This window comes from Cervus elaphus, chromosome 12 (assembly GCF_910594005.1).
Source record: "Cervus elaphus chromosome 12, mCerEla1.1, whole genome shotgun sequence".
In the NCBI taxonomy this organism is placed as follows: Eukaryota; Metazoa; Chordata; class Mammalia; order Artiodactyla; family Cervidae; genus Cervus; species Cervus elaphus.
This window is the reverse complement of record NC_057826.1, coordinates 49,844,600-49,870,576: the sequence shown is the minus strand read 5'-3', so window position 1 is coordinate 49,870,576 and position 25,977 is coordinate 49,844,600. Positions and strand designations below refer to the sequence as shown.

General features: G+C 45.0%; 1 protein-coding gene across 1 annotated transcript in view; it reads left to right on the top strand.

Annotated features, from left to right (window-relative positions):
• MYO1E (myosin IE) overlaps positions 1 to 21,970 on the top strand; it is a 212,954-nt gene extending 190,984 nt beyond the window's left edge. The window contains exons 25-28 of the mRNA XM_043918799.1: positions 201 to 293; positions 2,667 to 2,868; positions 16,455 to 16,624; positions 20,903 to 21,970. Coding sequence (XP_043774734.1) covers positions 201 to 293; positions 2,667 to 2,868; positions 16,455 to 16,624; positions 20,903 to 20,979 — 542 coding nt within the window. The 3' untranslated portion in view covers positions 20,980 to 21,970. The remainder of the gene's footprint in view (positions 1 to 200; positions 294 to 2,666; positions 2,869 to 16,454; positions 16,625 to 20,902) is intronic.
• The last annotated feature ends 4,007 nt before the right edge of the window (positions 21,971 to 25,977 follow it).

Sequence of the window (25,977 nt, the reverse complement as noted above, 5' to 3'; positions counted from 1 at the left end):
CTGGCCCCTCCCATCCAGTAGCTGCCAGGACAACATGCCCCTCACATAGCCTGTTTACCCTGCAACCAGTCTCTTGCAGATCCCACGGAGACCTGCCTTCCAAACTTCTCAAAAGTTTTCCACCAGCAAAAACCCATCGGGAGCCATAAAAACCAGCCAGTAGCACTGGTCTGAACTTTTATCTTGCTCGTCTATTTCAGGTCCTACCCGAAGGAATACGATTCAAAGCAGAGATTACTCCAGCAGGACTCACAATGCCAACTACCCGATGAGAGCTGCCCCTCTGCCCCCAGGTGAGCCTAGCATGCGCCGTAGGCGAGACCCAGATGTGTAAAATGCATCGAGGAAGAAGCACATTAGCCAACAGATGCCAACATAGTAGCCAGCCGTGAGCCGTTTCAGTGCCAGATGTCCTCCTCCCAACACGATGGCCCTACCTGTGGCCCTAAAATTCATGGGACTTGTGTATGAACCAGTGAGAACACACTATAGCTGAGTTAGCGATTTGCATTTCATTACCTGGAAGTATTACTTCCTTAGGAAGGGCTTCCTACATCAGTAAGAGGAAGAAGAGGTTGCTGCCCATGGCAACCAGAATGTCATCAGTTTTTAAGATGTAGGATGCTGCCTTAATGGAAATTGGAATTTGCAGATATGACCCCACCATCACTACCCAGCTCCAGCCAAACGCTGACAATGCTTTTGCATCTAGTTAACAGCTGAATTAAGAAATAGAAAGTCTTTATTCTTAGTCAGATAGGAGCTAGGAGATTGGCTCCAAAAAATAAAGTAACATCTGAAAGAATTGCAAAATTGATACCAAAAAATTTTTAGATCTTATGTTACGTTTTTCTCATTGTTTAACTGATAAGCATATAGCATGCAAGTCAAAATCCAAACCCAAATAAATGTAAGAAGTTTTGCCCTGAAAAATCTGTTTAGTATTGGAAGAGTACTCTCCAAATTCACAAGTGTTTTTCCATCACTCACAATTCAGTTAATAAGAAACTGCCTCCAGAATGTTTGACGTTAATAAGTTTAGGGTTGTAGGTCTTAAAAGGGTCATCTTTGGACCACGCTTGACTCAGATCATGCCAAACAAGGCAATCTATTTGTAGCAGTATCCAAAATAAGCAGTAAGAAGCATTTCTTTTGTCTCCTGCCCTGAAATCTCATAGTTGCATGCTAAAGTATGGGCAATGGTGCCTATCAGTGAGAAGCCAATTCTCATCTCTCTTGGAATCCCCATCCTGCCTGGCCCAGCTGTCTTTCCTCCTCTCTGCCTTTATTCTTGAAGAAAATCCAAGCACAAAAGAACCTAAGAGAACCAGTGTAGTATTGTGTTACTTCTTATGCGCCAGCCGCCGTGCAAAATCTTGGCCAGACCACCTGGAAAGTTCACTTGCCTCAACTACACTGGCCAAAGTCGCCTCAGACCAACTACCTGACCTTGAGCACAGCTCCCAACCTCTGTACATGACAGTTTCTTCATCAATAAAATGAGGCAATTAGACCCAAGTCCCTTATGTCAGTACTTACACTTTCTGTGGTGAAGGATCAAGGGCTAGGGGTTTATTTTAGCTTTGGTTTAGTTTTTTTGTGTGTTTTTTTTTCCTTTAATTTTTAACCCATCACAAAATATACTTTTGTAAGATATAATAAAAATTACTGAATATGTCCCACTCTGAATGTCCCTTGGCTGTCCTTGGCAACTTGGGCAGCAAGTGGGGTCTCACCAAGCTCCTCGTTTCTTTTTTTTTTTTTTGGCTCCTCGTTTCTTTAATGAAGAAGTTGACATTCTGAAAGATCAAGTGTCTTGCTCAAGGTCATGTAGCTATCAGAGGCAGGCAAACCTGAACCTCAAGTCCCCTTTGTAAACTAAGTGTTATCCCACTGGTACCAAAGAGTTGTTCTCTTAATTTGGATGGAAGAGGTTTTGTGGTGGGTTTGCCGGTGTGTGCCTTGGGGAGCCTTGTTCCCCTTCATTCTTGCCCAAACCTGTCAGTGAGAGAAGAGATAAGGGCTTCTGCATATATAACATAGAACAACAGTTCCCCTTTCGGGCAAGGTGTGCGGCTCGGAGCCCAGCACTGTAATCCATTACTTACCGGATAATGTGATCTTGACTAGGAACAGTTGTTTGACTAGGAGAGCTTGCTCTGTTCAGATTAATCCAACCAGTGGGCACATTTCCCCTGTGGTGGACTCCTCTCTCCATCTCCCATGACTGGCTCTCACAGAGTACACCCGGGACTGACTCCTTGAAAATGGATGTCCAGCTGTTTAAACAGCTGCCTGCCAGCCCTTTTGAATCATAACCTCATCATTTTTCTTAGACCCAAAAATGTGCCTTCCAAGTAGTCAGAAGCTTACCTTTCTTTGACTGTTGGCTTTGAAACCCTGAACATCTGGTAGTTCTAATGTCAAGTTCAACAAACACACATGAGTGTCTGCTATGTTCCACACATTTGCCAGGCAGTTTACGATGTCTTGGGTCTATTCTTCACAATGTATGATATTAGCAGTTATGCCCTCGGATGAGGAAACTGAGGCCTGGCAAAGCTAAGTAACTCGCTCTTGGCTAATAGAGGGGAAAAGTTTGAAGAGCCTTTTAGCAAAGCATCAGAAATTTTCAGCTTTGTTATCTCCTCTTTTCCTCTTTCTAGGATTGCATCAGAATGGAGTCATTAAAAACCAGTTTGTGCCATATTCCCATGCTGCTGGAAACCAGAGGTCAAATCAGAAGAGCCTGTACACATCCATGGCACGCCCGCCTTTGCCACAGCAGCAGTCCATCGGCTCGGACCGAGTGTCACAGGCGCTGGAGAGCTTGGATTTCCTCAAGGTCCCAGACCAGGGTGCTGCCGGGTAAGAGAGCCACCTCCTGTGAGTGACCCTTGTGACCTCCATCTCCATCAGTCACACCAGGGTTCAGGAACTCGGGGCGTCATCTGTGTGCGATTCTGAAGCTCAGTTTTGCACCCACATGTGCTACAGCCAAGTTGATGTCAAAGGCCTTATCCTGGAAACACTAGAAAAGGGGTTCCCTTCCACCCTGAGGTTGAATCACTCTGTGACCTGTTTTGCTCTCTGGGATGGTTGAGGAATAATGGGGGTGTTGATTTATGTCTCTGCTAAAGGTGCATAAACACAATGGCTCAAAGAGTCATTAGAAACATAAGGTATACCATCCCAGCATTCTATGAGGTATAGATGTTTGTTTATGAATACAGACTGTCAAGGATTTAAAATAAGAGCCTGTCTACCTTTCTAGAACAGAAGAGGGGAGGAAAGAAACCAGCTTTTTAGTTGAAAGAAGTAAAGATTCATGGAACTCTGTGCAGATAGAGTTATCAGTGGGGAAAAAGGAGTTGGCTGTGTCCTGTGGAGTCACCTGGCGTGTAACTAGGGCCGGCTTCAAGACAAGGGAGTGAACTCTGCCAGGAAGTAGATTTTGGCACTGATAAACAAAAAAGCATTCCAGTAGCCTAAAGATGAACTGCCCTAGGATGTAAGGAGCACCTTGTCCCTGGAAGTATTTAGTCATAGGGCAGATGGAAACCACAGACAGGAGTATTGTAGACTGACTGTGTCATATGCCAGAGAAGGGTGAGAATCCTGTCTCAGCCCCTGTTAACTAATATTGGACCTGCTTCTTACCTTCTCCGGGCTGCATTTTGCTTATCTGTACACTGGTGTAATACTACGAAACTTGCAGGGTTGCTGGGAGGCCTAGAGAGGATTTAAATAAAACATCTACTGCGGTTCCAGGCACGTAGCTGGCTGCTTGGTCAGCTGTAGCTTGATGATGAAGATGGTGGTGACGGTGATGGTGGCGATGAAGCAATTTTTGGCTCATGGTGGCCGAACTAGTGACTTTTTAAATTTTTTTTTAATTGGAGGATAATTGCTTTACAGTGTTGTGTTGGTTTCTGCCGGACAACAACGTGAATCAGCCATGTGTATACATATATCTCCTCCCCCTTGAGCCTCTATCCCCTCACCCCCATCCCACCCCTCCAGGTCACCACGGAGCACCAGGCTCTGCTCCCTGTTCTATACGGCAGCTTCCCACTAGCTGTCTGTTTCCCACATGGTAGCGTATGTAGGTCAGTCCTACTCTCCCAATCCGTCCCACTCTCTCCTTCCCCTGCTATGTCCGCAAGTTTTCTCTTTTCCACATCTGCATCTCTATTCCTGCCCTGCAAATAGGTTCATCGGTACCATTTTTCTGGATCCCATATGTATATGCATTAATAACCAATGTTTGTTTTTCTCTTTCTGACTTAACTTCACTCTCTATAACAAGCTCTGGGTTCATCCACCTCACTACAACTCAAACGTGTTCTTTTTATGGCTGAGTAGCATTCCACTGTATATATGTACCACAGCTTCTTTATCTGTTCATCCGTTGATGTGAACTCTTGGCAAGAATCTCTGACATGATTCTCAGTGGTGGAATAGTTCTCTCTGCTGAACCCCTTAGCGGGGCTGCTGCAGCCCACTCTTCCCTCCCTCTTGCCCACCTCCATTACCTAGTCTCTCCGTGTCTGTAGAATAATAAAGAGCTTTTGAATGTGATCAGGAGACTCGTGTACAAACTAGAGCCGTGCTGGGTGAGAAGCGACAGCTCCTTCCTTTGGGCGGGGAGCCACCCATTCCCTTGAGGCCTTACCAAAGGCCACAGACTCTTAGGAACTTTCCCAAATCTCACCAGGTTCTCTCCTCACGTTCCTTTTCCCCTGGCAAGTCTTCCCTCATTTGGGCTTCAGAGAGGAAAGCACTTTGGCTTTAAATATTTATTTATTTAGCTGTGCTGGCTCTTAATTATGGCATGCAGGGCCTTAGTTGTGTCATGTGGGACCTGGTTCCCTGAGCAGGGATCAAACCCAGGTCCCCTACATTGGTAGCTTGGGGTCTTAGCCACTGGACCACCACGGAAGTCCCAGCACCTCGGTTTTATACAAATGGCCATCAGGAGAGTGGCCGCCACGTTCCATTGCATCTCTCTGCCTGCTCCCACCACTCCTGCATATGTAGCTCTGTCCCACCAGTTCTCATGGTCATAGTTTGCCTGATTGGCTTGGTCTGAAGAGGTGGTTCTCACACTTTAATGTGCTCCAGAATCACCTGGAGAACTTACTGGCCCACTTCTAGCGTTTCTGATTCAGTAGGACTGGGATGGGACCCAAGAATTTATATTTCTAACAAGTTTTGAGTTGGTGATGCTGCTGATCCAGGGACCACATTTTGAAAACCACTTTTATCAAATCATTTTTATAAAGACGGTGAAGCTTCTGTGTAGAGGTGAATTGAGGGGTGCTGTTGCAGCAACAGGATCCTTAGTCCATAATCCAAGACCTACACTACTCAGACAGATGAAACTAAAATAATCAAACAAGCCTTCCTGGGCCCAGTTTGAGTTCCCAAAGTAGGCAGGGGATTAAAACCAGTCAGCAAAATGCACCAAATCTCTGTCTGCTAGCTTCCTACTTGCTTTGGTTTTGGCAAGCAAAACCATCTTTCCAGGCTGCTTTGCAAGTTACAGACTTGCACACCAGCCAGCTCGGAGCATCTGTCAGCCAAAATGCAGGCAATTTAGGAACATTGTGTCTTAACCGAGGCTGCTCCCTTCCAGCCCGCAGCTGTGCTGTTCCCTATGTAAGTCTTATCACACCTTTGCCACCTTTAAGCTTAAAGATCAGACATACGTGATGCTATTTTGGCAGTGGCTGTGAGGCTGGAAGGAGGGAACCTTCACTCCTGTCTACTAGACAGTGAGATTTTCCTCTGTATAAAACTTGTGTATAAAACTCACATGAGGCACAATGAATCCTATAGCTATAACATCTCAGCCAGCCTCCTCTCTGTACACTTAAATCTTCAGTGATGCAGATTCTTCCTTAAGAAGTCATACCCTGATCAAACAGCTGAGCTTTTGCTTAGTATTTATTTTCTAAAACACATCAAGTCCAAGCTAAAATAATTTCTAATGTGGCCAAAGACCTTAGACAAGCATTTCAGGGCCCTTGTGATTACCTACATTTAACAGTTCTTCATTGCCAAGAAAACATGAGTTGTGTTTCCCATGGGAGGTGGTTGAGCAAACAGGGAACTGTGGGTTCCCTAGCTGGTTCCTTCCACAAAGACATTCCTGTTTACATCACTGCCCCAAATGATGCCCTTGGATTTACCAGCCTATAAAAGGGAGGTTACCTCTAGGTCTTCTTGGACTTTCAACTCTTAGGTTCATCTCTCCTTTCCCCTCCCCCACCCGCAATGCACTTTAAAATTTTATTTATTTGGTTGCACTGGGTCTTGCTTGTGGCAAGAGGGATCCTCAAGTCTTCATTGCAGCTTGTAGAATATAGTTCCCTGACAGGGATCAAACCTGGGCCCCCTGCATTAACAGAATGGAGTCACTGGACCACCGGGGAATCCCCAATGTGCTTTTCTATATAGACATATTTAATATAGGCAGTCATTTCTTTTGGATCACGTAATGTGGATAAAATCAAATGGTGTAATTAGCACCTCAAGTTAATTCAGGAAAGCCTTTGTCAGTTTGCTTTGGGTTCAGTCAGTTGGGTTTTTTGGTATGTGCTTTTGGAGAGAGCATGAAGCCTGCATGAAGTTACCGCCCCAAGTGGATTCTTTATCCTTGCCATGCCATGCTTGCTGTTGTCGTTGTCATAATCATTATCCAAGAAAACTAAGACACAGAAGGAATTATAATCTTATAGTCCCTTAGCGTACCTTTTCAGCAGTCTGATTCAGGTTCAAGATCTGTCCTGATTCTCAGGAAAAGAGGACAGGTAACACAAGAATCATACAAACATTTCATTCACCAGGCTCTGCTCTGACTCCATAGGAACACTTGATTTACCAATCAAATGTTCCCTATATTTTCCCTCCTGTAACTGAGATGTACCTAATCCACCTCCAGTTCATTACTGAAGCATTAAAACCCAGACTGGAAATTTTCTTTTTTTTTTTTTTCTGTTGGCCTTTTTAATCCTGTGGTCCATTTCAGGGGAGGATCATTTCAGGAAATTTCATGATACTCCAGAGATGAATCCAACTGGAAGTTGGAGAAACAGAAAAATATTGAAAGTGCTCAGTGGTTGGGCTTCTGGCCATGCCACAAAAGAGAGATCGATCGAAAAATGTAAATGCTGCCTGGGTGTCTCCTGACAAGATTCTCCTAATGGAGTCATATTTTTCAAGGGGCTTAAAATTTCCAACAAGTGTCCAATAGCAATATTTCTTAACCCATAATCTGCAGGAGCAGCAGCCATATCCTGGCCCAGGCAGACACGAAGCCTAGGAATTTCTGGCATCCATTCCCACATTTCCAGTAATGTTTATAGATTCAACCTTTTGGAACAGAGCATATTTTAAAGAGCCAATGAAATAAAATGCCATTATTTTCCTTCTTGGAATTTCAGGACATAAATCTCACATCTGCAGAACAAAGACGTGATATTTGAAAGCTTAATCCCAGCTCTCACTGGCATAATGACATAGGCACACCCGGGTGCCCCAGAGGTCTGGCGGCTGCAGGGAGGTTCACAGAATGTGGCCTGGCCGTTTGCAGGGCACCCAGTTTCACAGTTGCCAGGACCGGGTGTGAGTCCTGGGTCACTTGTTCCTTCCTCTGTTGATTTATTCATTGAATATTGACTGAACTATGTACCTTCTATGTGCCACCTGCTGGGCACACAGATTGTCTCACTGATTACCAGCTGACAACCTCACATGTATCACTTCATCTTCCCACACCTTGGTGTCCTCACCTGGATCATAGAGTCAGTTATCATAGAAATTTAAAGCCCACTCAAGATTTTGTGAAGATCAAGTAAGGGCTTTGTGAACTATAAAGCACAATGCCACTTGAAAGTTTATTTGTATTTTTTTTTTTTTGCTCCACTGGGTCTTCATTGCTGCATGCAGGCTTTCTCTGGTTGCGGTAAGCAGGGGGTACTCTCCAGCTGAGGTGCACTGGCTTCTCATTACGGTGGCTTGTTTTGTTGCAGAGCACAGGTTCTAGGGTGCATGAACTTGGTAGCTGTGGTGGCACACAGGCTTAGAAGCCCCAAGACATGCGGCATCTTCCTGGACCAGAGATTGAACCTGTGTCCCCTGCATTGGCAGGTGGATTCTTAACCACTGGACCACCAGGGAAGTCCTATTTGTATTTATTTTATGACTGTTATTCATGTGATTTGGTCTTACAGAGAAATATTAATATTCTGCCAAGAATGAAAAATGGGTATCCCCTCCCAGTGGCTTTATCCACAGGAACTCAAACCTCTGGCCTGCATAGAGCTCTAGACTACGGAGGGGGTAAGCTTCAGGAATTGCTGGCTTTAATGGGGGAGGGTGATGGGGCAACCTAGGGAAGCCAAGACAAGGGGACTAGTCAGGAAGATAGCCTCTCTCACTCCCCCTTCTCTGACCATCACACATGTAAAGCCATGCTGCTCTCTGCGGTTTCAGACCAAAAGCAGAACAGAGAGCTAAGAAATTATACTGTAGCATATACTAGTTGTGTTTCAATAACAGAAATAAAATCCAAAATTCCTTCTTGTGCTATGCTATTCTACAGTCTTTTTCTAGTTAAACCTCCTTGTTGCCAGTCACCATAACAACTCGCATCCCATGAAGAAAGTGAATGAACAGTCCCTGTCTCTACGTCATTGATGTCACTTGGCGTTTTGTGTTCTTGTGGGCTTCCGGCCCCTTGTGAGGTTGGACAGCTGTCTGCAAGGGCTTATAGGTCGGTCAGCGCCCTGATGTCTCAGGGCATAGCCCCACTTGGTCTCCCCAGGCGCTGAAACAGGGCTTCTCTGTCAGCGCAGGTTTTCACAAAGCCAGCTGGGTGGGATGCGCCTGATGACTCAGGACACTCTGTGCCGTGAGTTATGATGTGACTGCATTAGATGTCTAACGCCCTACTCAGAAAAAGACCTGACGTAAAAGCAAGGTGCTGTAACCGAGCTTCTTCATGTGTTGGCTTTTTTAATGAAGAATAAACACAGTAAAGTGGTAAATGTGTACCGTCCCTTGGTATCCATCAGGGATCAGTTCTATCACACACACACACATACACACCAGATACAAAAATCCATGCATACTCAATTCACTTACATAATATGGCATGGTATTTGCCAGGGCTTCCCTGGTGGCTCAGCAGTAAAAAATCTGCCTGCAATGCAGGAGATGCGGGTTCGATCCCTGGGTCAGGGAGATACCCTGGGGAAGGAAATGGCCACCCACTCCAGTATTCTTGCCTGGAAAATCTCATGGACAGAGGAGCCTGACAGGCTGCATAGATCTCCTTGCTCAATTATCTGTGGTCCATAAGAAATATACTTACTATAACTTCCCAGCTGGCTTAGTAGTAAAGAATCCATCTGCCAATGCAGGAGACTCAGGAGACACAGGTCCAATCCCTGGGTCAGGAAGATCCCTTGGAGTAGGAAATGGCAACCCACTGTGGTATTCTTGCCTGGAAAATTCCATGGACAGAGGAGCCTGGCGGTCTACAGTCCAGGGGATTGCAAAGACTCGGACACAGCTGAGTGACTGAGCACGCACATAGTATTTGCATATAACCTATGCACGTTCTCCTGTGTACTTTAGATCATCTCTAGGTGACCTATAATACTGAATACAATGTAAATGTTATGTAAATAGTTGCCCTGACCAGCAAATTCAAGTTTTGCTTTTCAGAACTTTCTGGAATTTTTTTTCCAAATATTTTCAACCTGCAGTTGATTGTATCTGCAATCTGGGATGCAGAACTCCTGGATGTGAAGGGGCCACTATACAGATTACACTGAAATGATGGGTCACATGGTAACCACAAAGCTACTTTACATTGTGCCAGAGTTACATATAATGAAACAACTGGATTTGCTCCGTGCTCCGTGATGTGGAGTTTTATAACTACATACAAATCTGCATACAGTGAACCTTTATTATTGAAATGGCAATAGGAAAAATAACTTTGTCATTTTGATTCAGAAATTCTTGCTCCAACCCCCATTAACAGAGTTTTCGATCATGTGAGGTTTAATTGGAATACAAATATCAAAATATGAGCACTACCAAAAACTATCTAACTATTGCATTGTTGTTGTTTAGTCACTCAGTCATGTCCAACTCTTTGAGACCTTGTGGACTGTAGCCCACCAGGCTTCTCTGTCCATAGGATTCTCCATGTAAGAATACTGGAGTGGGTTGCCATTTCCTTATCCAGGGAATCTTCCCAACCCAGGGATCGAACCTGCATCTCTTGGGTCTCCTGCATTGGCAGGCATATCCTTTACCGCTGAGCCAGGGAAGCCCCATAAAATCCTGCATATCCATTATAAAATAAAACTAGTCTAAGTGCTTTCAGACGAGTAAAAGTGAGTTATTATGAGGGACAGTGGTATGCTGTGAAAGACTAGCTCTCTCTGGGGATGAGAAGGCAGAGCTGTAACATTTGTTAGTTTCTGCTCTCTATGTGGCTGATTTCAAGCTACTAGGGTGACTTTCCCACTGGTCGCAGGGCTGGGAGGAGAGGCAATCTCCTACCATTATGCAGGCAGCAGACATTAATAGCATGGATAGATGTACAATGTGGTAAAATAATTAGGGAGGGTCAAATTATGAGTATTTGTTGCCTTTGCTTTTAATTTAACTTACTCAGTTAGATGTTCTTGATTTCATCTTTGTTGTTCAGTCACTCAGTCATGTCCGACTCTTTGCAACCCTATGGACTACAGCATGCCAGGCTTCCATGTCCTTCACTATCTCCTGGAGTTTGCTCAAACTCATGTCTATTGAGTCCAACCATCTCATCCTCTTTCGCCCCCTTCCTCCTCATGCCCTCAATCATTCCCAGCATCAGGGTCTTTTCCAATGAGTCGGCTGTCTGAACCAGGTGGCCAAAGTATTGGAGCTTCAGCTTCAGCATCAGTCCTCCCAGTGAATATTCAGGGTTGATTTCCTTTAGGATTGACTGGTTTGATCTCCTTGCTGTCCAAGGGACTCTCGAGTCTTCTCCAACACCACAGATTTCATCTTTAACGATTCTTTAACAACTGACCCACAAAATTTCTGAAAGTATGACAGCCTGCGCTCACAGGCTGGGTTGAGGCCAGTTCCTGCATCCTGGGCACAAGGGTCTTGTTTGCTAGGTAAGAAAGTCTGAATCCCTTTTTCATGACTGTGAGTGGTGTCTGAAGACACCCAAGAGACCTTGTTAATTTCTGGTAGCTGGTAGAAAGGAGCCATCATCTCTTCCTTATTGACTGCACAGGATCGCCACCTAGTGGTGGAAGGAGATAGTCTGGGTTGAAGGCTGAGTCTGTCCAACCAAGCCAGGAAAATGGCTGTTCTGACTGATTTGTGTCATGGTTTCCAGGTCCATACTGCAGTGAGTAAAGAGCCAGTGATCACCCCATCGGGGCAGGTGTCCTGTGTTCCGTGGTAGGTCTGACAGTAGAGATCTTAAAAGCACTGTGGAAAGCCGTCTTAGAATTAGGAAAAGGGCCTGGGCCATTGCCAGAATTCCCTCTTTTTAACCCATGAAGACAGATCCCTAAAGATGTGAAGTGATGGATCCAAGTCATGTACCAGCCAGTGTCAGAACTGGGCCTCCAACCCAGTACACTGACTCCGATTCAAGCCACAGTCCCTTATACTCCTGCAGGACGTGCAGATTGAGGCCACACAGTCTTCCTGGGCCTGACACCAGGTCCAGGGATTACCGTGGCGAGAACAGCCACCCCTGTCTGTTGTCAGAGTCCACCCCTAGACTCTGCTGTCCTGCTAGGGAGACAGGTAGCCCAGGCCCCTGTCCCCAGTGCACCCACCCCCTGCTCGGAGCAGGCACAGGCTACCAGAGGATGCTGCCAGGGTCTGAAACAAGATCCAAAGGCTGAGCAGGAATTAGCAGTGCTCTGTGTGGGCTGGGAAGCATGGGGCCAGAAAAATCAGTGTGGCTGGAGTTCTGGGAGCCTGCTGTATATGCATCATGCCATTCGCTGATGAAGCCAGCAGGAAATTCCAGGAACCCACGTCAGTGATCTCGTGGGAGTGTTGTGAGGCTAAATGAAGCAACATTTGAAAATGCCCAGCATGGTATCTTGCCCAGAGCTCCAGGCAGGGGTTCCCAGACCACACCCCCTCTGTTGACACAAGAAGGACATGATTAGATATGAGAATGAGGCAAAAGTGACCGGAGAGGAGGAGGGCTTACTTGGCAAGGTGCTGCCCTACTGGACATTTGTCCCCTTTCCTGGTTACAGAGGACGTATAAACAGGAAAGAGCCAGACAGTGGTGACCTTGGGATTGCCTGAACAGCCCCTTTCCTAATGAAGAATGCTGAGCTGTTCTCCACCCCACGTCCATTCCCCATCAAACACAGCCCACCTCGTCGATACTGCTGCTCCCCAGCAAACAGTGCCCCATTTCAGAGCTGCCTGGAATCTCCCCCTCCCAACTGTGGAGCACTGTGAGCCCCATTCAGCCAAGGGATACACGACCAGATGACTTTACACTGCATGTTAACCGTTGTCCAGGGCCTGGGACAATCAAGCCAATGTCCACTGTACACGGGAACCCAATGCCCCAGTAATCCCTGAGGTTTTACTTTGACTTATTCTGAGAAAGTAGGCTCTGATGGCTTGGAATCAAAGACCACACAGTGTCTGTGTTCACACAGGTGTTTAAATGGTCCTCCATCCCCTCCTCCACTGTGTCCCAGTTCCTGGGTGGGACACCCAGCAGCTGCTTGTACACAAGCTGGCTGAGCTGACTCTGGGTATCAAGAGTGCACTGCAGAGCCCAGGGGGTCCATGCAATTTACTTATTTTAAAAATATTTTTTATGCAAGTATCTTTTAAAGAAATATTTATGTACGGCTGTGCTGGGTCTTTGTTGCTGTGCGGGCTTTCTCTAGTTGCGGCAAGCAGGGGCTGCTCTCTAGTTGTCACGTGCAGGCTTCTCGTTGCAGTGGCTTCACTTGTTGTGGAGCACCAGCTCTGGGGTGTGAGGGCTTCAGTAGTCATGGAGCACAGACTCCAGAGCACAGGCTCAGTAGTTGTGGCACTCTGGCTCAGCTGCCCAGCGGCATGTGGGATCTTCTCCGACCAGGAATCAAAGCCGTGTCCCCTGCATTGCAAGGCAGATTCTTAACCACTGGACCACGAGGGAAGCCCCTTACTGTTTTTAGTTTTGAATCAGCTTTCTTGAGATATAATTTACATACCATAACATCAACCCATTCAAAATACAGTTCACCAGCTTTTAGTAAAGTCAGGGGTATGCAACCATCATCATAATCTAATTTAGGAAGATTTGCGTTATCCCAAAAGGAAACCTTCTTCTCCTTAGCAGTAATTCCTCCCTCCCCTGGCCCTCAGCAACCACTAATCTACTGTCAGTATAGGTTAGTCTTTTCTGGACATTTCATGTGAATAGAATCATCCTTCTTTTGTTAAATTTATTCCTAAGTAATATTCTCTTTGTGTATTGTAACTGAAATTGTCTTCTCAGTTCCTTTTCTAGATTGTTCATTGCTAGTTCATAGAAATATAGCTGATTTTTGTATATCGATCTGTGTTCTATAGTCTTTCTGAATCTTTTTATTCTAATAGTATTTTTTAGCGTATTCCTTGGTCTCTTCTATGTGCAAGCTCATCTCATCTGCAAATTGAGGTATTCTTCACTTCTTTTCCAATCTATATGCCTTTCATTTTTCTTGACTAATTGCCCTGGCTATAGCGCCTCCAGTGCAAATTGATGAGCTGACATCTCTTTTGTTCCTGATCTTAGACGGGGAAGTATATTTGTCACCAGCAAATAGGATGTAGACTAGGAGTATGTGGACAGGGGTCCTAAACCCAGCCAGGGCTCAGACTGCATGGAGAGAGGTAGGAAGATGCCAGTGTGGCCTGCAGCGGGATGAGAGTCTGGGAGCAAGTGGGGCCACGCCTGGCAGGGACTTGGTAAGCCAAGGGCAGGGGGAAGCTGTTGGAAGGATCATCAGTGGAGAGTGAAGTAAACTAATAACACACTGAACTGATGTTCGGGGAGCCTTGAAAGAAAGCAACTGGCAGGAATGACATGAAGGGGAGGAGCTGGGTGACCTCAGTCAAAGCTGGAGGCAGGTGGGCCGAGGAGCAAGGAGGGAGACTCCTGGGAAGGCTGCAGGCAGGCTGGCCCTTCTTTTCATGGAATCATCCAGCTTTGCCTCTACGCTAAGAGGGCTCCCTGCCCAGAGAATGCACCCAAGTCCCAGTACTCTTGGGCTCCAGACACCCCAACAACCTGCATTAATGGTGGTAGGTTTCTCCCCATGGACAAAAAAGAGGCCAGCTCTCCATCTATGAATATTTGGTGAGTGTATGTGTGTGCATAAGCGCACATAACCCTCCCAACTCCACTCCCTGAAAGTGCCAGACTGCAGGCTTCCTCCCTCCCAGGGTGTTCTAAATGCACACACACACACCCCCCCCACCCCCTCCATTCCTTGTTGCTGGGAAATCAGATGACTTCTGGTATCGAGGCTAATGGCTCTTATTAACCAAATGCTGACACATCTCTAATATATAGGTTACTTAATTAAAAACCTGCTTATCTAGCCAGCCTGCTTTCTCAGGCAGGCAATGGGGATTTCCAATAGACTAGGAAGGAAATGATGTCATGCTAACCATCTATACGATCTTTCCTCTTCGATAAAAGTGCCTGGTGGGGGTAGGAAGGTGGGCATGGGGTTGATGTGAGAAGAGTGGAACCTGAGTTACCTTGGGGTTTGCTCCCTTCTACACAGGGAGTCCCAAGAAGCACTCAAGGAACCCCACCCTGCTGAGGACAGCTAGCAGCCAGTACCCCCCGACCCTCAGCCACCCCCTTATGATCTGACTTGCTCATCAGCACCCAGTAGCATCTATTGTCACAGGACCTCAGTGAGGACAGTGAGGCTCTGGCCTCTTCAGAACACGGCTCAAAACTGGGCGTGCTTTTTCTCTCCAGAACTCAGGCCCCAGGAAATACCCTCCCTTTTCCTCCACCCTCCCACAGATGTTAACAGGCCCGGCCAGACCTAACAGCCAGCCCCACTGTGTTGAGTTCAGTCCGCCCCTCTTAGAAGAAGTCTTAAGTTTCTTTCAGAAGCAAATGAACATAGGCTTCACTTTAGTTAGTCTTTAAAGGGGGCATGGGGATGTTTGCTATATTTGTTTCCTAAATGCATTCTCTAAATGCTTTTGATGAACATATTTAATAAAGAGTTATTCCAGACATGTTTCAAGATCTCACTAACTAGGACCATGCCTTTGAGACAAGGTATGAATGGTGACTGGAGGAAGCATAGTTTGTAGAAGGAATACATTTAAAGCTAGAAGACATTTAAATACATTTAAAACTGGATTAGGGCCTCAGCACTGGAGATATTTTTGATGATCATCACCAGGTAGAGGAGGTGGTACTGGCATCTGTGGGGTAAAGGCGAGGGATGTTGTTTAAACCCCCCCACCCCACAGGGCACAGGATACCCCCTGCAACAAAGGATCTTGACACCCACCGCATCAGGAGTGCTGATGTTGAGAAATTACTTTGGATAAATTTTCTGCACAAGAACATTCATAGCATTTTTCTGTAATGAAACTGGAATTATCTCAAATGACCATCAACAGTGGACCAGATAAGTAAATGGTGACATATTCATGGAATGGAATAGTAAATATAAAGCCGTGAGAATGAATGAGTCAGAACTACATGCATCAACAGTGTTCATCTCAAAAATGGAGCGAGTGAGGGAATTCTCTGGTGGCCCTGTGGTAGGCACTTGGTGCTTTCACGGCCGTGGCCTGGGTTCAGTCCCTGCTCAGGGAACTCAGATCCTGCAAGCTGTGCACCATGGCCAGGGGGGGAATAATGGAGCAAGTTACAGCAGTGTGTGATTTTTACAGGTAAACTATGCCTATTGTTTAGGTATACTTATGTGCATGGTAAAACTACAAAGCAAAGCAGAATTATTAATATAAAATGCAAGCTAGGGGTTCATTCTGGGAGGGCTTGCAGTTGAGAAGAGGCACCTGCAGGCTTTTGTGGCAGAGTTCTGGTTTCACAGTTGGGGGTGAGGGGAGTACATACATGACTGTCATATTATCATTTAGATGCGTAAATATGTTTTATAAACTTGTCTCACATATTTCTTCTAGGCTGGGAACACTGCAACAGCAGCTAACATTTATGCAGAATTAACCACGTGCTTTTGCACCAACCTTGTCAGGAAGGGTGTTTTATTCTCCAAGAAAGTTTAGAGATTGACATGTCCTTCTAAGGATGGGGCTAGATTTGAACTTGAGCAGTGTTGGCTCCAGGCGCCAAACCAGCACACAGTGCTGCCGCCTCCTGTTGGGTCCACTCTCACCCGCCTCCACTCTCTCCACAGGGCCCGGAGACAGACAACCAGCCGGCCTCCCCCAGCAGGGGGCAGACCCAAGCCCCAGCCCAAGCCCAAGCCTCAGGTGCCGCAGTGCAAGGCTCTCTATGCCTATGATGCTCAGGACACGGATGAACTCAGCTTCAATGCCAATGACATTATCGATATTATCAAAGAGGGTAAGTGCATGGCTGGCTGGAATAGGCTCAAAGAGCAGACAGTCACAAGGCTATAAAAGCTAGTTTAAATGTGAAGGGAATTTATGGACTCCTCTAACTGAAATTTGAAGAGGTAGGTCAGACTTCAGGCTGATTGAACTGAAATTAAACTCCAGCTTAATTTTTTAATACTTCTGTCAGCTCTGCTCTCCTTTGTATTTCTTCCCTCCTCTGGCTGTTTTTCCTCATGGTAGCAAAAAGACTGCATCAGTTCTAGGCCAACAGATCAAACCACGTCTAAAATCCATTTTAACTTCTGAAACTTCTTCTCTTAGCCATTGGATAGAAAGCCTAGGTTTCACTCTGATTGAATGGTCATGTGCCCATTCCTGAATCAGTCTCTGTAGCAAGGCAAATGCTGTAATCCCAAGTGGGCTAGACCTGGCAGGGATTGCCCTAGGAAATGGTAGGTAGGTCTATCCCACCCAGATTTCATGGCCTCTCATACTGAAGGTAGATGGAATGGAAGCTAGGGAGACAACCTGTAACGTCCACTATAAAAATGGTCTGGTCTGTGGGCATGGCTGAATACTTTATTAATTTTGTAGAGAAGATACGTTAGCACAAACACTACTGCTTATGGAAGCATGAAAAACAAAAAATCACTCCTGACTTAGGATGTTAGAAAAAGTACCCTGATAGAAATGACATCTGTGGTGAGGGTTGGGCAGGGACAAAGAGAGGAGCCTTGGAGGCTAGAAAGAGCAGGTCATTTTAAGATGAGCTGACACTTGACCCCGGTGAGGAACCCTCAAGGAGATGTCACAGGGGATGAAATGAAGCCAGAGTGGCCTGGTCACGGAAGCCCTGGGTGTCAGGCTTAAGACAAGTTGTCAGGACAGAGCAGAGCCATCCAAGGTGCAGGAGCAGAGCAACAACAGTCCGAGTGGATGGGGGTTCCCCGGCAGGGGCCGCTTTCCTGAAGAGGTGGCCAATTCTCACTCCCAGGAGAATTCTAGCTCCCCAGACCAAAGTCCTTCTAAGCAGCCTCTGGGTGCTATTTTTAATCTCCTTTTAACCACCTGGTTTTCTACAGGTGTTAATATTTTAAGCCATTTAATAGTCTTCAAAAAGTTGAAATAAAAATAAGTATTGAAATGAAAAAAAGAAAGAAAAAAAAAATAAGTATTGAAATGAACTTTTAGTAACACAAACAGGATTTTTATCATCAGCATTGTTCAGCAAAAATATGGGAAATGACCTAATATCCAGTGACAAGGATTAGTTAAATAAGCTTTGCCATATCCACTCAGTGAACTTAGATGTGAAAATTCTTGTGTTAATGATGCAGAAGTACAGTACATTTATTGAAATGGAAAAATGTTCATGAAGAAAAGGAAAAATTAAAAGGCTGAACTAGGCTCATTTTTGTAAAAATATAAAACACATGGAATAGGAAAATTTTTTTAATGTTTTTAAAAGTAAAGAATGTTGAAGTGTTCCCTTAAGAGTTGAACTTTCTTTTCAGTATTACTTTCTTTTCATTTCTCAATATTTTCAAAGTTTTGTAGAAATAACACAGTGGGTATAATTAAAACAATTATATATTTGTGTAAAATGTAGAGTCCTAAAAGTTATCAAAACATGCTATAAAGTATTGCTTTACTTTAAAGTATGATGTGAGTGCAGGAATTGACATACAGATACAAGGGATAGAATAGCATCCAGAAACAGACCCCTGTGTGTATAGGTATTTAATAGATGATAAATGTGGCATTTGAAATCAGGGGAAAGAATAGAGTTACTTTCCATTTTGAAAAGAAAGTTTGCTGTATGCTTCTTATACAAAACAACTATCAGATGAATTAAAGATCTAAAAATATATGACTAAACTATAAAAGTCTTAGAAGGAAACCTAGAATATTATCTTCGGGTGAGAAAAATCTTCCTGTGGAAGATGTCAAACTCAAAAACCATCTAGGATTTAACCGCATAAAAAGGCTACATTGAAACCTATGTGTATTTCACCTATGTGGTGAATAGCACTGGGAAAGTTAAATGATAGAAAACAGACTAGGAAAAAAATGTTTTACATATATAAATAACTCCTCTATGTAAATAATACAAATAATCAAGCCCCAAAGTGGACACAGGCTATTGGGGCAATCAATGCATAGCAGAGCCTCCTATGATGTCAGCAAAGATTAAAATGTGAGAGAATCCACATTCCCTTATCCAAATCCTTTCAGTAAATTGAGGTTCAGAAATCAGAGCTTCTGCAAAGTTAATAATGGAGTATATATAAACATCATGTAGTATATATACACATCATGTAATATATAACACCCCTTCCAGTTCCCAGGGCAACAGCTTAGATCAGCCAGTTTCTGCTGTGGAAACTAAGAGCCTACACGCCCAGTCAAAGACATCATCAACAAGCCCACGTCAGTTCAGGTCAAGTTTGGCTAGCAGATGGGTTATAGAAAAGTTTCCATTTTTATAACTTTCTGGACTTTGTCACTGCAAATAAAGTATGGAGTGTAATGTCTGTGTTTAGTCAGGGAAATGGGTACCTTCTTTCACTATTTACTGCTGAAATAGACTTTTGGGAAGGAAATTTAACAGTATTTATCAAAATTGTTATTTTGGATTTATATATTAACCCCTCCCCCCAAGGTCAGTTCCAAATAAATTAATACTTACATGCATAAAAGAAATACAGAAGTCCTTGATGTAAGTATAGGACAGTTTTCTTTTCTTAACAGTGTCAGTGTGGGAAAGGATTTCTAAAAGTGGTAGAAAACTAAGACTGTAAAATAATCTTTTGATTCAACTGCTCAAATATTATGTCAGAGTAAATAAAAATGGGAAGAAGGACATTTGTAACTCATGTGACAGATTCACTAGTATATTAAAAAAACTAATCAACAAGAGGCCAACATGAAATAAAATTAAGCAAATGATATGAACAGTGGGCATATCTATAGAATACAGAAGCTCTTTATATACAGATGTGAAATGATCTTTAGTCTATAGTATTAAGGTTAAAGAGCCTAACACATAGTATGCTATCATTTATATACAAAAGGTTGTTGACTTTTTAACAAATACTTTATAGACATGAACTATATCTCTGGAAGAAAGGGCAAGAAATAGGTAATACTACTGGCTCAGACGGTAAAGGATCTGCCTGTAATGGGGAGACCTGGGTTTAATCCCTGGGTCAGGAAGATCCCCTGGAGAAGGGAATGGTAACCCACTCCAGTATTCTTGCCTAGAGAATCCCATGGGCAGAAGAGCCTGGCGGGCTACAGTCCATAGGGTCACAAAGAGTCAGACACGAATGAGCAACTAACACTTTCACTATCATTTGTATACAAAAAGGCTGTTTGTTGTTTTTGTTTTTTTTTTTAAATAAATACTTGCCTTTATAGACATGAACTATCTTTGGAAGAAAGTGCAAAAAATAGGTAATACTGCTTGCCTTCCAAGAAGGGATCTGGGTGGTTGTATTCACTGTTAATACTTTCACGTGCACTTTCAAAAGTACAAAAGGATAATCTATCACAAAAAGTAAACTAGATTTTCTTAAAGGATTATAGAAGGTCCATATTCTTTGCTCCAAGAATCTGTCCTATAGAACTGCTTGCACATGGGCATAAAGATATATGTATGGACATTTACTGCCTGAACAGCAAAAAAATAAGAGAATGGCTCTACAAATTTTTGTTTACAATGCAGCTGTTTAAAAAATGAGATGCAGTCATGGAAAGATGATTGAGTACTGAAAAGCAAGATGCAGAAGAGTAAGATATAGAATGACCTGTCTAAAATGAATGTGTGTTTATAATCACAGAAAAAGGTCTGGAAGAATATATACCAAATACTTATTACTGGTGAGGGACTGGGATTAAGCTGGGAAGTAAGGATGGTGAAGTGGTGCAGATCAGTTCTCCCAGAAAGATGGTGAGGTGGAGTAAGGCGTGTGAAAGGTGAGTCGGGAAAGAAAAGGGGGGACACAGGATTAGAGTCATCAGACCGCAAGCCGACGTCACAGCCTGCCAGCCCAGCAGCTGGCCCGTCTCACTGGTGGGAAGATCCCATGGGGCCAACCACTAGAGACAGGCAGCAAAACCTCACATCTGGGCAGTGGGTTCTTCTGGAAAGGGGCCTGTGAGGCACATCCGCACGTCTGATTTTCATTAAAAGAACATGGATGGAGCCTGGTCTCCTCTGCCTGTGGGTGCACTATGGGAGCAGAGGCCCTGACTCACCTTCACCATCTCCGTTTCCCTGCAGATCCTTCTGGCTGGTGGACGGGGCGACTGCGCGGCAAGCAGGGCCTGTTCCCCAACAACTACGTGACTAAGATCTGAGGCGCGCAGAGACTCTGACGCTAGGGACGAAGGAGCTTCAGGCACACGTGGGGAGGGGACGTGTGGGGGCCCCCGTCCTGATCCATAGCGAGCAGCTGCTTCTGCGAGGCCTGGAGCTCCTCGGCCCCCTGCCCGTGGAGGACTTCACAGAGCTGGGTTGGAGACAGGGAGTGTCACTCCACAGGAACCCAGGAGGGCAAAACAAGCACCCACTAAGATTTATTTATTCTATTTAAACCTGGTGAGAGGACCAGGAGGTCCACGCAGACCTTGCCAGCTCTATCAAAACAGCACCTGCTCGCTCACCAGGCCCAGGGGACGGCCCTGGGTGGCCACTGACAAGTGCCTTTAGTTGAAGAAAACATCACTCTCATCCCTCTCTTGTTACCTGACATGCGCATTCCTCAGCCACCTGCCCTCCGAGGGGACCCCGCTCTCTGCAGGCGCCGGGGGGCTTGGTGGGAGCGGGCACTTCCCATGCAGATGCCAAGGGCCTACTGGGCCCACAGGTGCATGGGTGCTGCTGATTTTGCCAGGCAGCAGGGCGGCGGCTGGGCTGTGGGCCAGGCTCTCTCTGGGTCTTCAGTTGGTATGTGGCTGGCCCATGTTGGTTTTCGTGTTTAATGCTGTACCTATTATGAGAAGGATCTTTTTTTTTCAAGCTGTACATTTATAAAAAAAAAAAAAAAAACCACAGATCATATACTGTATATATAAAAATCTCCAGATGGTAGAAACATGTATGAATGTACTAAGCAGTATCCCACTGTACTTACTCTTAAGATAGGTTTTATGACAAGACTCACATCAGGTACTTACAGACGCGCACTACTCCTTTCTGACTGTAGAACCATCAGTGTTACTGCTTCCGAGCTCAGTCCCCGCACACCCTCCCAGCCCTCGCCTGTTGGGAGTTCTCCTCTGCCCCCACTCCGTGTCTCCTCTCCTGACCTCCAAAATAAAGGAATCAGTGAACCACCTTGCTCTTTCATGACCTGTGTCTGGGTTGTGTCCACCCCCACAAGAGAAGGTATGTTCAGGTCCTAAACGCCAGCACCTTACTTGGAAATCGGGTCTTCACAGAGGTGACTGAGTTAAAATGGGGTCATCAGCAGGGCCCCTAATCCAATATAAACCGCCATCCTGATAAAAAGAGGAGATTTAGACACAGATCAACAGAGAGAGAGGGAGAAGATGAGTGAAGAGTCAGCCACCTGCAAGCCAAGGGAGAGGGGCCTGGAACAGAGCCTCATGGTCCCCAGAGGAGACCAGCCCTGCCAACACCTGCATTGTGGACTTGCAGCCTCCACAATGGTGAGGCAGGAGATTTCTGCTGGTAAGCCACCTGGTCTGTGGTACTTAATTAAGGCAGCGCTAGCACCCCAAGACAGTGTTCACTGCAACAGCGGTGAGAAATTGGAAATAGTGTCATGTCCACTGACAAAGGAATGGCCTCAACCTCTCCTCCTGGTTGCCACAGCCAGTCTTAAGCTCCTGGGAAGGTAGGATTTGATGGCACATCCCTTTTTGTCATTTTGGGGTCTCCAAGTTGAAGGGAAAAAAATTATCGGGGATTATAAATTAGGGGGAAAATGTATTTGAATTTGGGGCAAATAATTCTGTTTTACTTCAAGAGCAGAGAGCAAATATCATTTGCTAACAAATAATGTTTAAAGTATATTTCGGTTCCATTTTGTGACCACTTAAGAAAGGAAAAGAAAGCTGTAACGTGATGACATAAGGAAAGGTAATTCTGCTGACACTAATAGTTTCTGTATTTCACAAGGGACTTTCAATTTCACTCACTTGGACTCAGTGAAAAGTGGGAGGAAGGAGACAGGAGAGCATCAGACTCCCCACAGCCCCAAGGCCAGGCCGCTTCCTTAGGAGCAGGACCATCCAGGTGGCCTTTGGTGTCACCATGAGCCCCCAACTCCCCCACGAGGCTGGGCCTGGGGCTCATGGTGACTGACACCGAAGTCCAGGGCCGGGCTCCAGGAATTCGGGCGTTGCCTGAATCGGTGACAGCATTGATCTTTCTAGGTAAGGACTTAAATACGGGTTTCTCTCCTCTGTGGATCCAGCCAGGCCTGCCATTGTTTAGACAGACATGAGCCTAGTACGGGAATCACTTAACCAGGGAGAACCTGGAGAGGGTGAAGGGCCATCCCTGCCTCCTAGAACTTGTCATCCTGTTTAGGAGAAGGGGCCTGTGTGTATCGCAGTAGAAACCGTTACATTATGAAAAGGTGACAGATCCCTTCAGCTGATGATACAAAGTAACCGAGAACCACAGGAGCAAGCTTGAACTTGGACCCTAGGGCAGAGGTGTTCAGACTGGTAGTGGACCAGCAGTTCCCAAACCCTTTGGCCTCAGAACTCCTTTACACGCTTCTATACTATTAACGACCTCCAAGAGCTCTGCTTTTGTGGGTTGCAGTCATCAGTGTTTACCATACTAGAAATTCAAAGTGAGAACATTTTAAAACACCAGTGAACACGCACATTCCATCATCACATGTCACATAGCCTCTGGAAGATTCCACCATAAACTACTGACAGAATGAACAGTAAAAAAAAAATGTTTTACTGTTCATCCTAGTATTAGGAAGTTTTTTTGGCCTCATGGCCACGTTTTGAGAACCACAGAGGGGTAAGTGCTAATAAGCAGAGGATGCCACAGGCAGGGAGAATGCCTGGCTTCCTGAAAACATTATGCAAAGGGTCAACTTTGCAATGTTGGGGAAAGCAAGACTGACACCCATGAAGAAGGCAAAGCTGAGTCTTCCTTATGAGCTTTGCTCCCCTATCAACAGGGATGCAACCACCCATACCCGCCTCCCCCCATCACACCTGACCCGTCACCAAGTCTGCCCCACAAAGGCAGTAAGGGGTGAGGAGTACAGTTTTCCCATTTAAAGGACATTCCCTCCAAAGTGCACATATCCCATCCACTCATGTTCTGCTGGCCAGAACTTAGTCCTATGGCCTCAGATGCAGGGGTTGGGAGTCTTGCTGGGGACAGCCTCTGCCCAGAGCAGCTGGCCCAGCGCTGAGAGCTCACTCACAGCCGTGTCTCCTTCCAGGGAGAGATGCTCACAAGCACAAGTGAGGGACAGCATGGCTGTGCACCCACAGAACTTAAGTCTCCAGGCTCGCTGCAGAGCAGGACATGTACACAACCCAAATCCTTTCCCACATGACTCCCCTTCAGCTCTCCAGACCTGTGTGCTGCTGGGCAGGCCCAGCTTGTCCTGCCTCTGGTACAGGTGATTTCCTGGGCGGTTTCATTGGAGAGTTCTGGGAGCAAAGTCCAGGTGTGGGAGCAGAGCATGCACAGTGTATCTTTGGTGGAGGACCTTACAACTTCATTGGATCCCTCACCTTTGTGGTCAAGAGAATGGGAGCCACTCTGCCCCAATCCCTCCTTGTTTTGTCTCCCAAGGCCTTGCCAGTCTCACTTTTACTCCTCCCGGCTCATCTTGATGCCTTCCCCTCCCAGTGTACGGGACTACCTACCCTGCTAGCCAGCATGTCCTAGCCTAAAATGTCCACTTTGCAAATGAGGAAGTGCAAGGACAATGCCCAACTAGAACCAGCCACCATTGGAACCCTGATCTGACCCCAAGTTCTATGCTTTTAGTCTTTGTCTTCAATTAAACAAATATTAAGATGCTTGATGGTCTGTTAATATCTTTCAAATCTTTCAAAATTTTTTCAATATCTTTCAAAAATCAGAAACCTAAAAACAAAAATAAAACCTTACAAATATGACTCAGAGCCTAGAAACAAACCCACACACCTACTGTCAATTAATCTTTGACAAAGGAGGCAAGAATATACAATGGGGAAAAGACAGTCTCTTCCCCAAGTGGTGTTGGGAAAGCAGGACAGCTACATGTAAATCAATGAAGTTAGAACACTCCCTCACACCATACACAAAAATAAACTCAAAATAGTTTACATACTTAAATATTAGACATAACACCATAAAACTCCTAGAAAAGAACATAGGCAAAAAACATTCACTGACATAAATTGTACCGATGTTTTCTTAGGTCAGTCTCCCAAGGCGGTAGAAATAAAAGCAAAAATAAATGGGACCTAGTCAAACACAAGCTTTTGTACACCAAAGGAAACCACAAAAAAAAAAAAAAAAAGACAGCCTACAGGATGGGAGAAAGTATTTGCAAACAATGCAGCCAATAAGGGCCTAATTTCCAAAATATACAAACAGCTCATACAACTCAACAAAAAAACAACCCAATCAAAAAATGGGCAGAAGACCTTAGTAGACATTTCTCAGTGTCTAGATGGCCAACAGGGTCATGAAAAGATGCTGAACACCACTAGCTATAAGAGAAATGCAAATCAAAACTATTCAATAAAATAAAGTACCACCTCACATCAGTGATTAGAATGGCCACCATTAAAAACTCTACAAACAACAAATGCTACAGAGGATGTGGAGAAAAGGGAACCCTTCTACACTGTTGGTGAGAATGTAGATTGGTACAGCCATTTTGAGAAACAGTATGGAGTTTCCCCAGAAAACTAGAGTTTGATCCAGCAATCCCCCTCCTGCACATATATCCAGACAAAACTATAATTCAAAGAGATACATGCACCCCTATGTTCATAACACACTGTTCACAATAGCCAAGATGTGGAAATAATCTGACAGATGAATGGATAAAGCAGATGTGGTACATATATATAATGGAATACTACTAAGCCAAAAAAAAAAAATAATGCCATTTATAGCAACTTGGGTGCAACAAGAGATTATTGTGCTAAGAGACACTCAAACATGGAATCTAAATATGACACAGATAAACCTATTTAGGAAACAGAAACAGACTCACGGACATAGAGCACGGACTTGTGGTTGCTAAGGGGGAGAGGCTTGGGGAAGGGATGGACTGGGAGGGTGGGATTGGCAGATATAAGCTATTATATATGGAATGGATAGATGAACAACAAGGTCCTACTGTATAA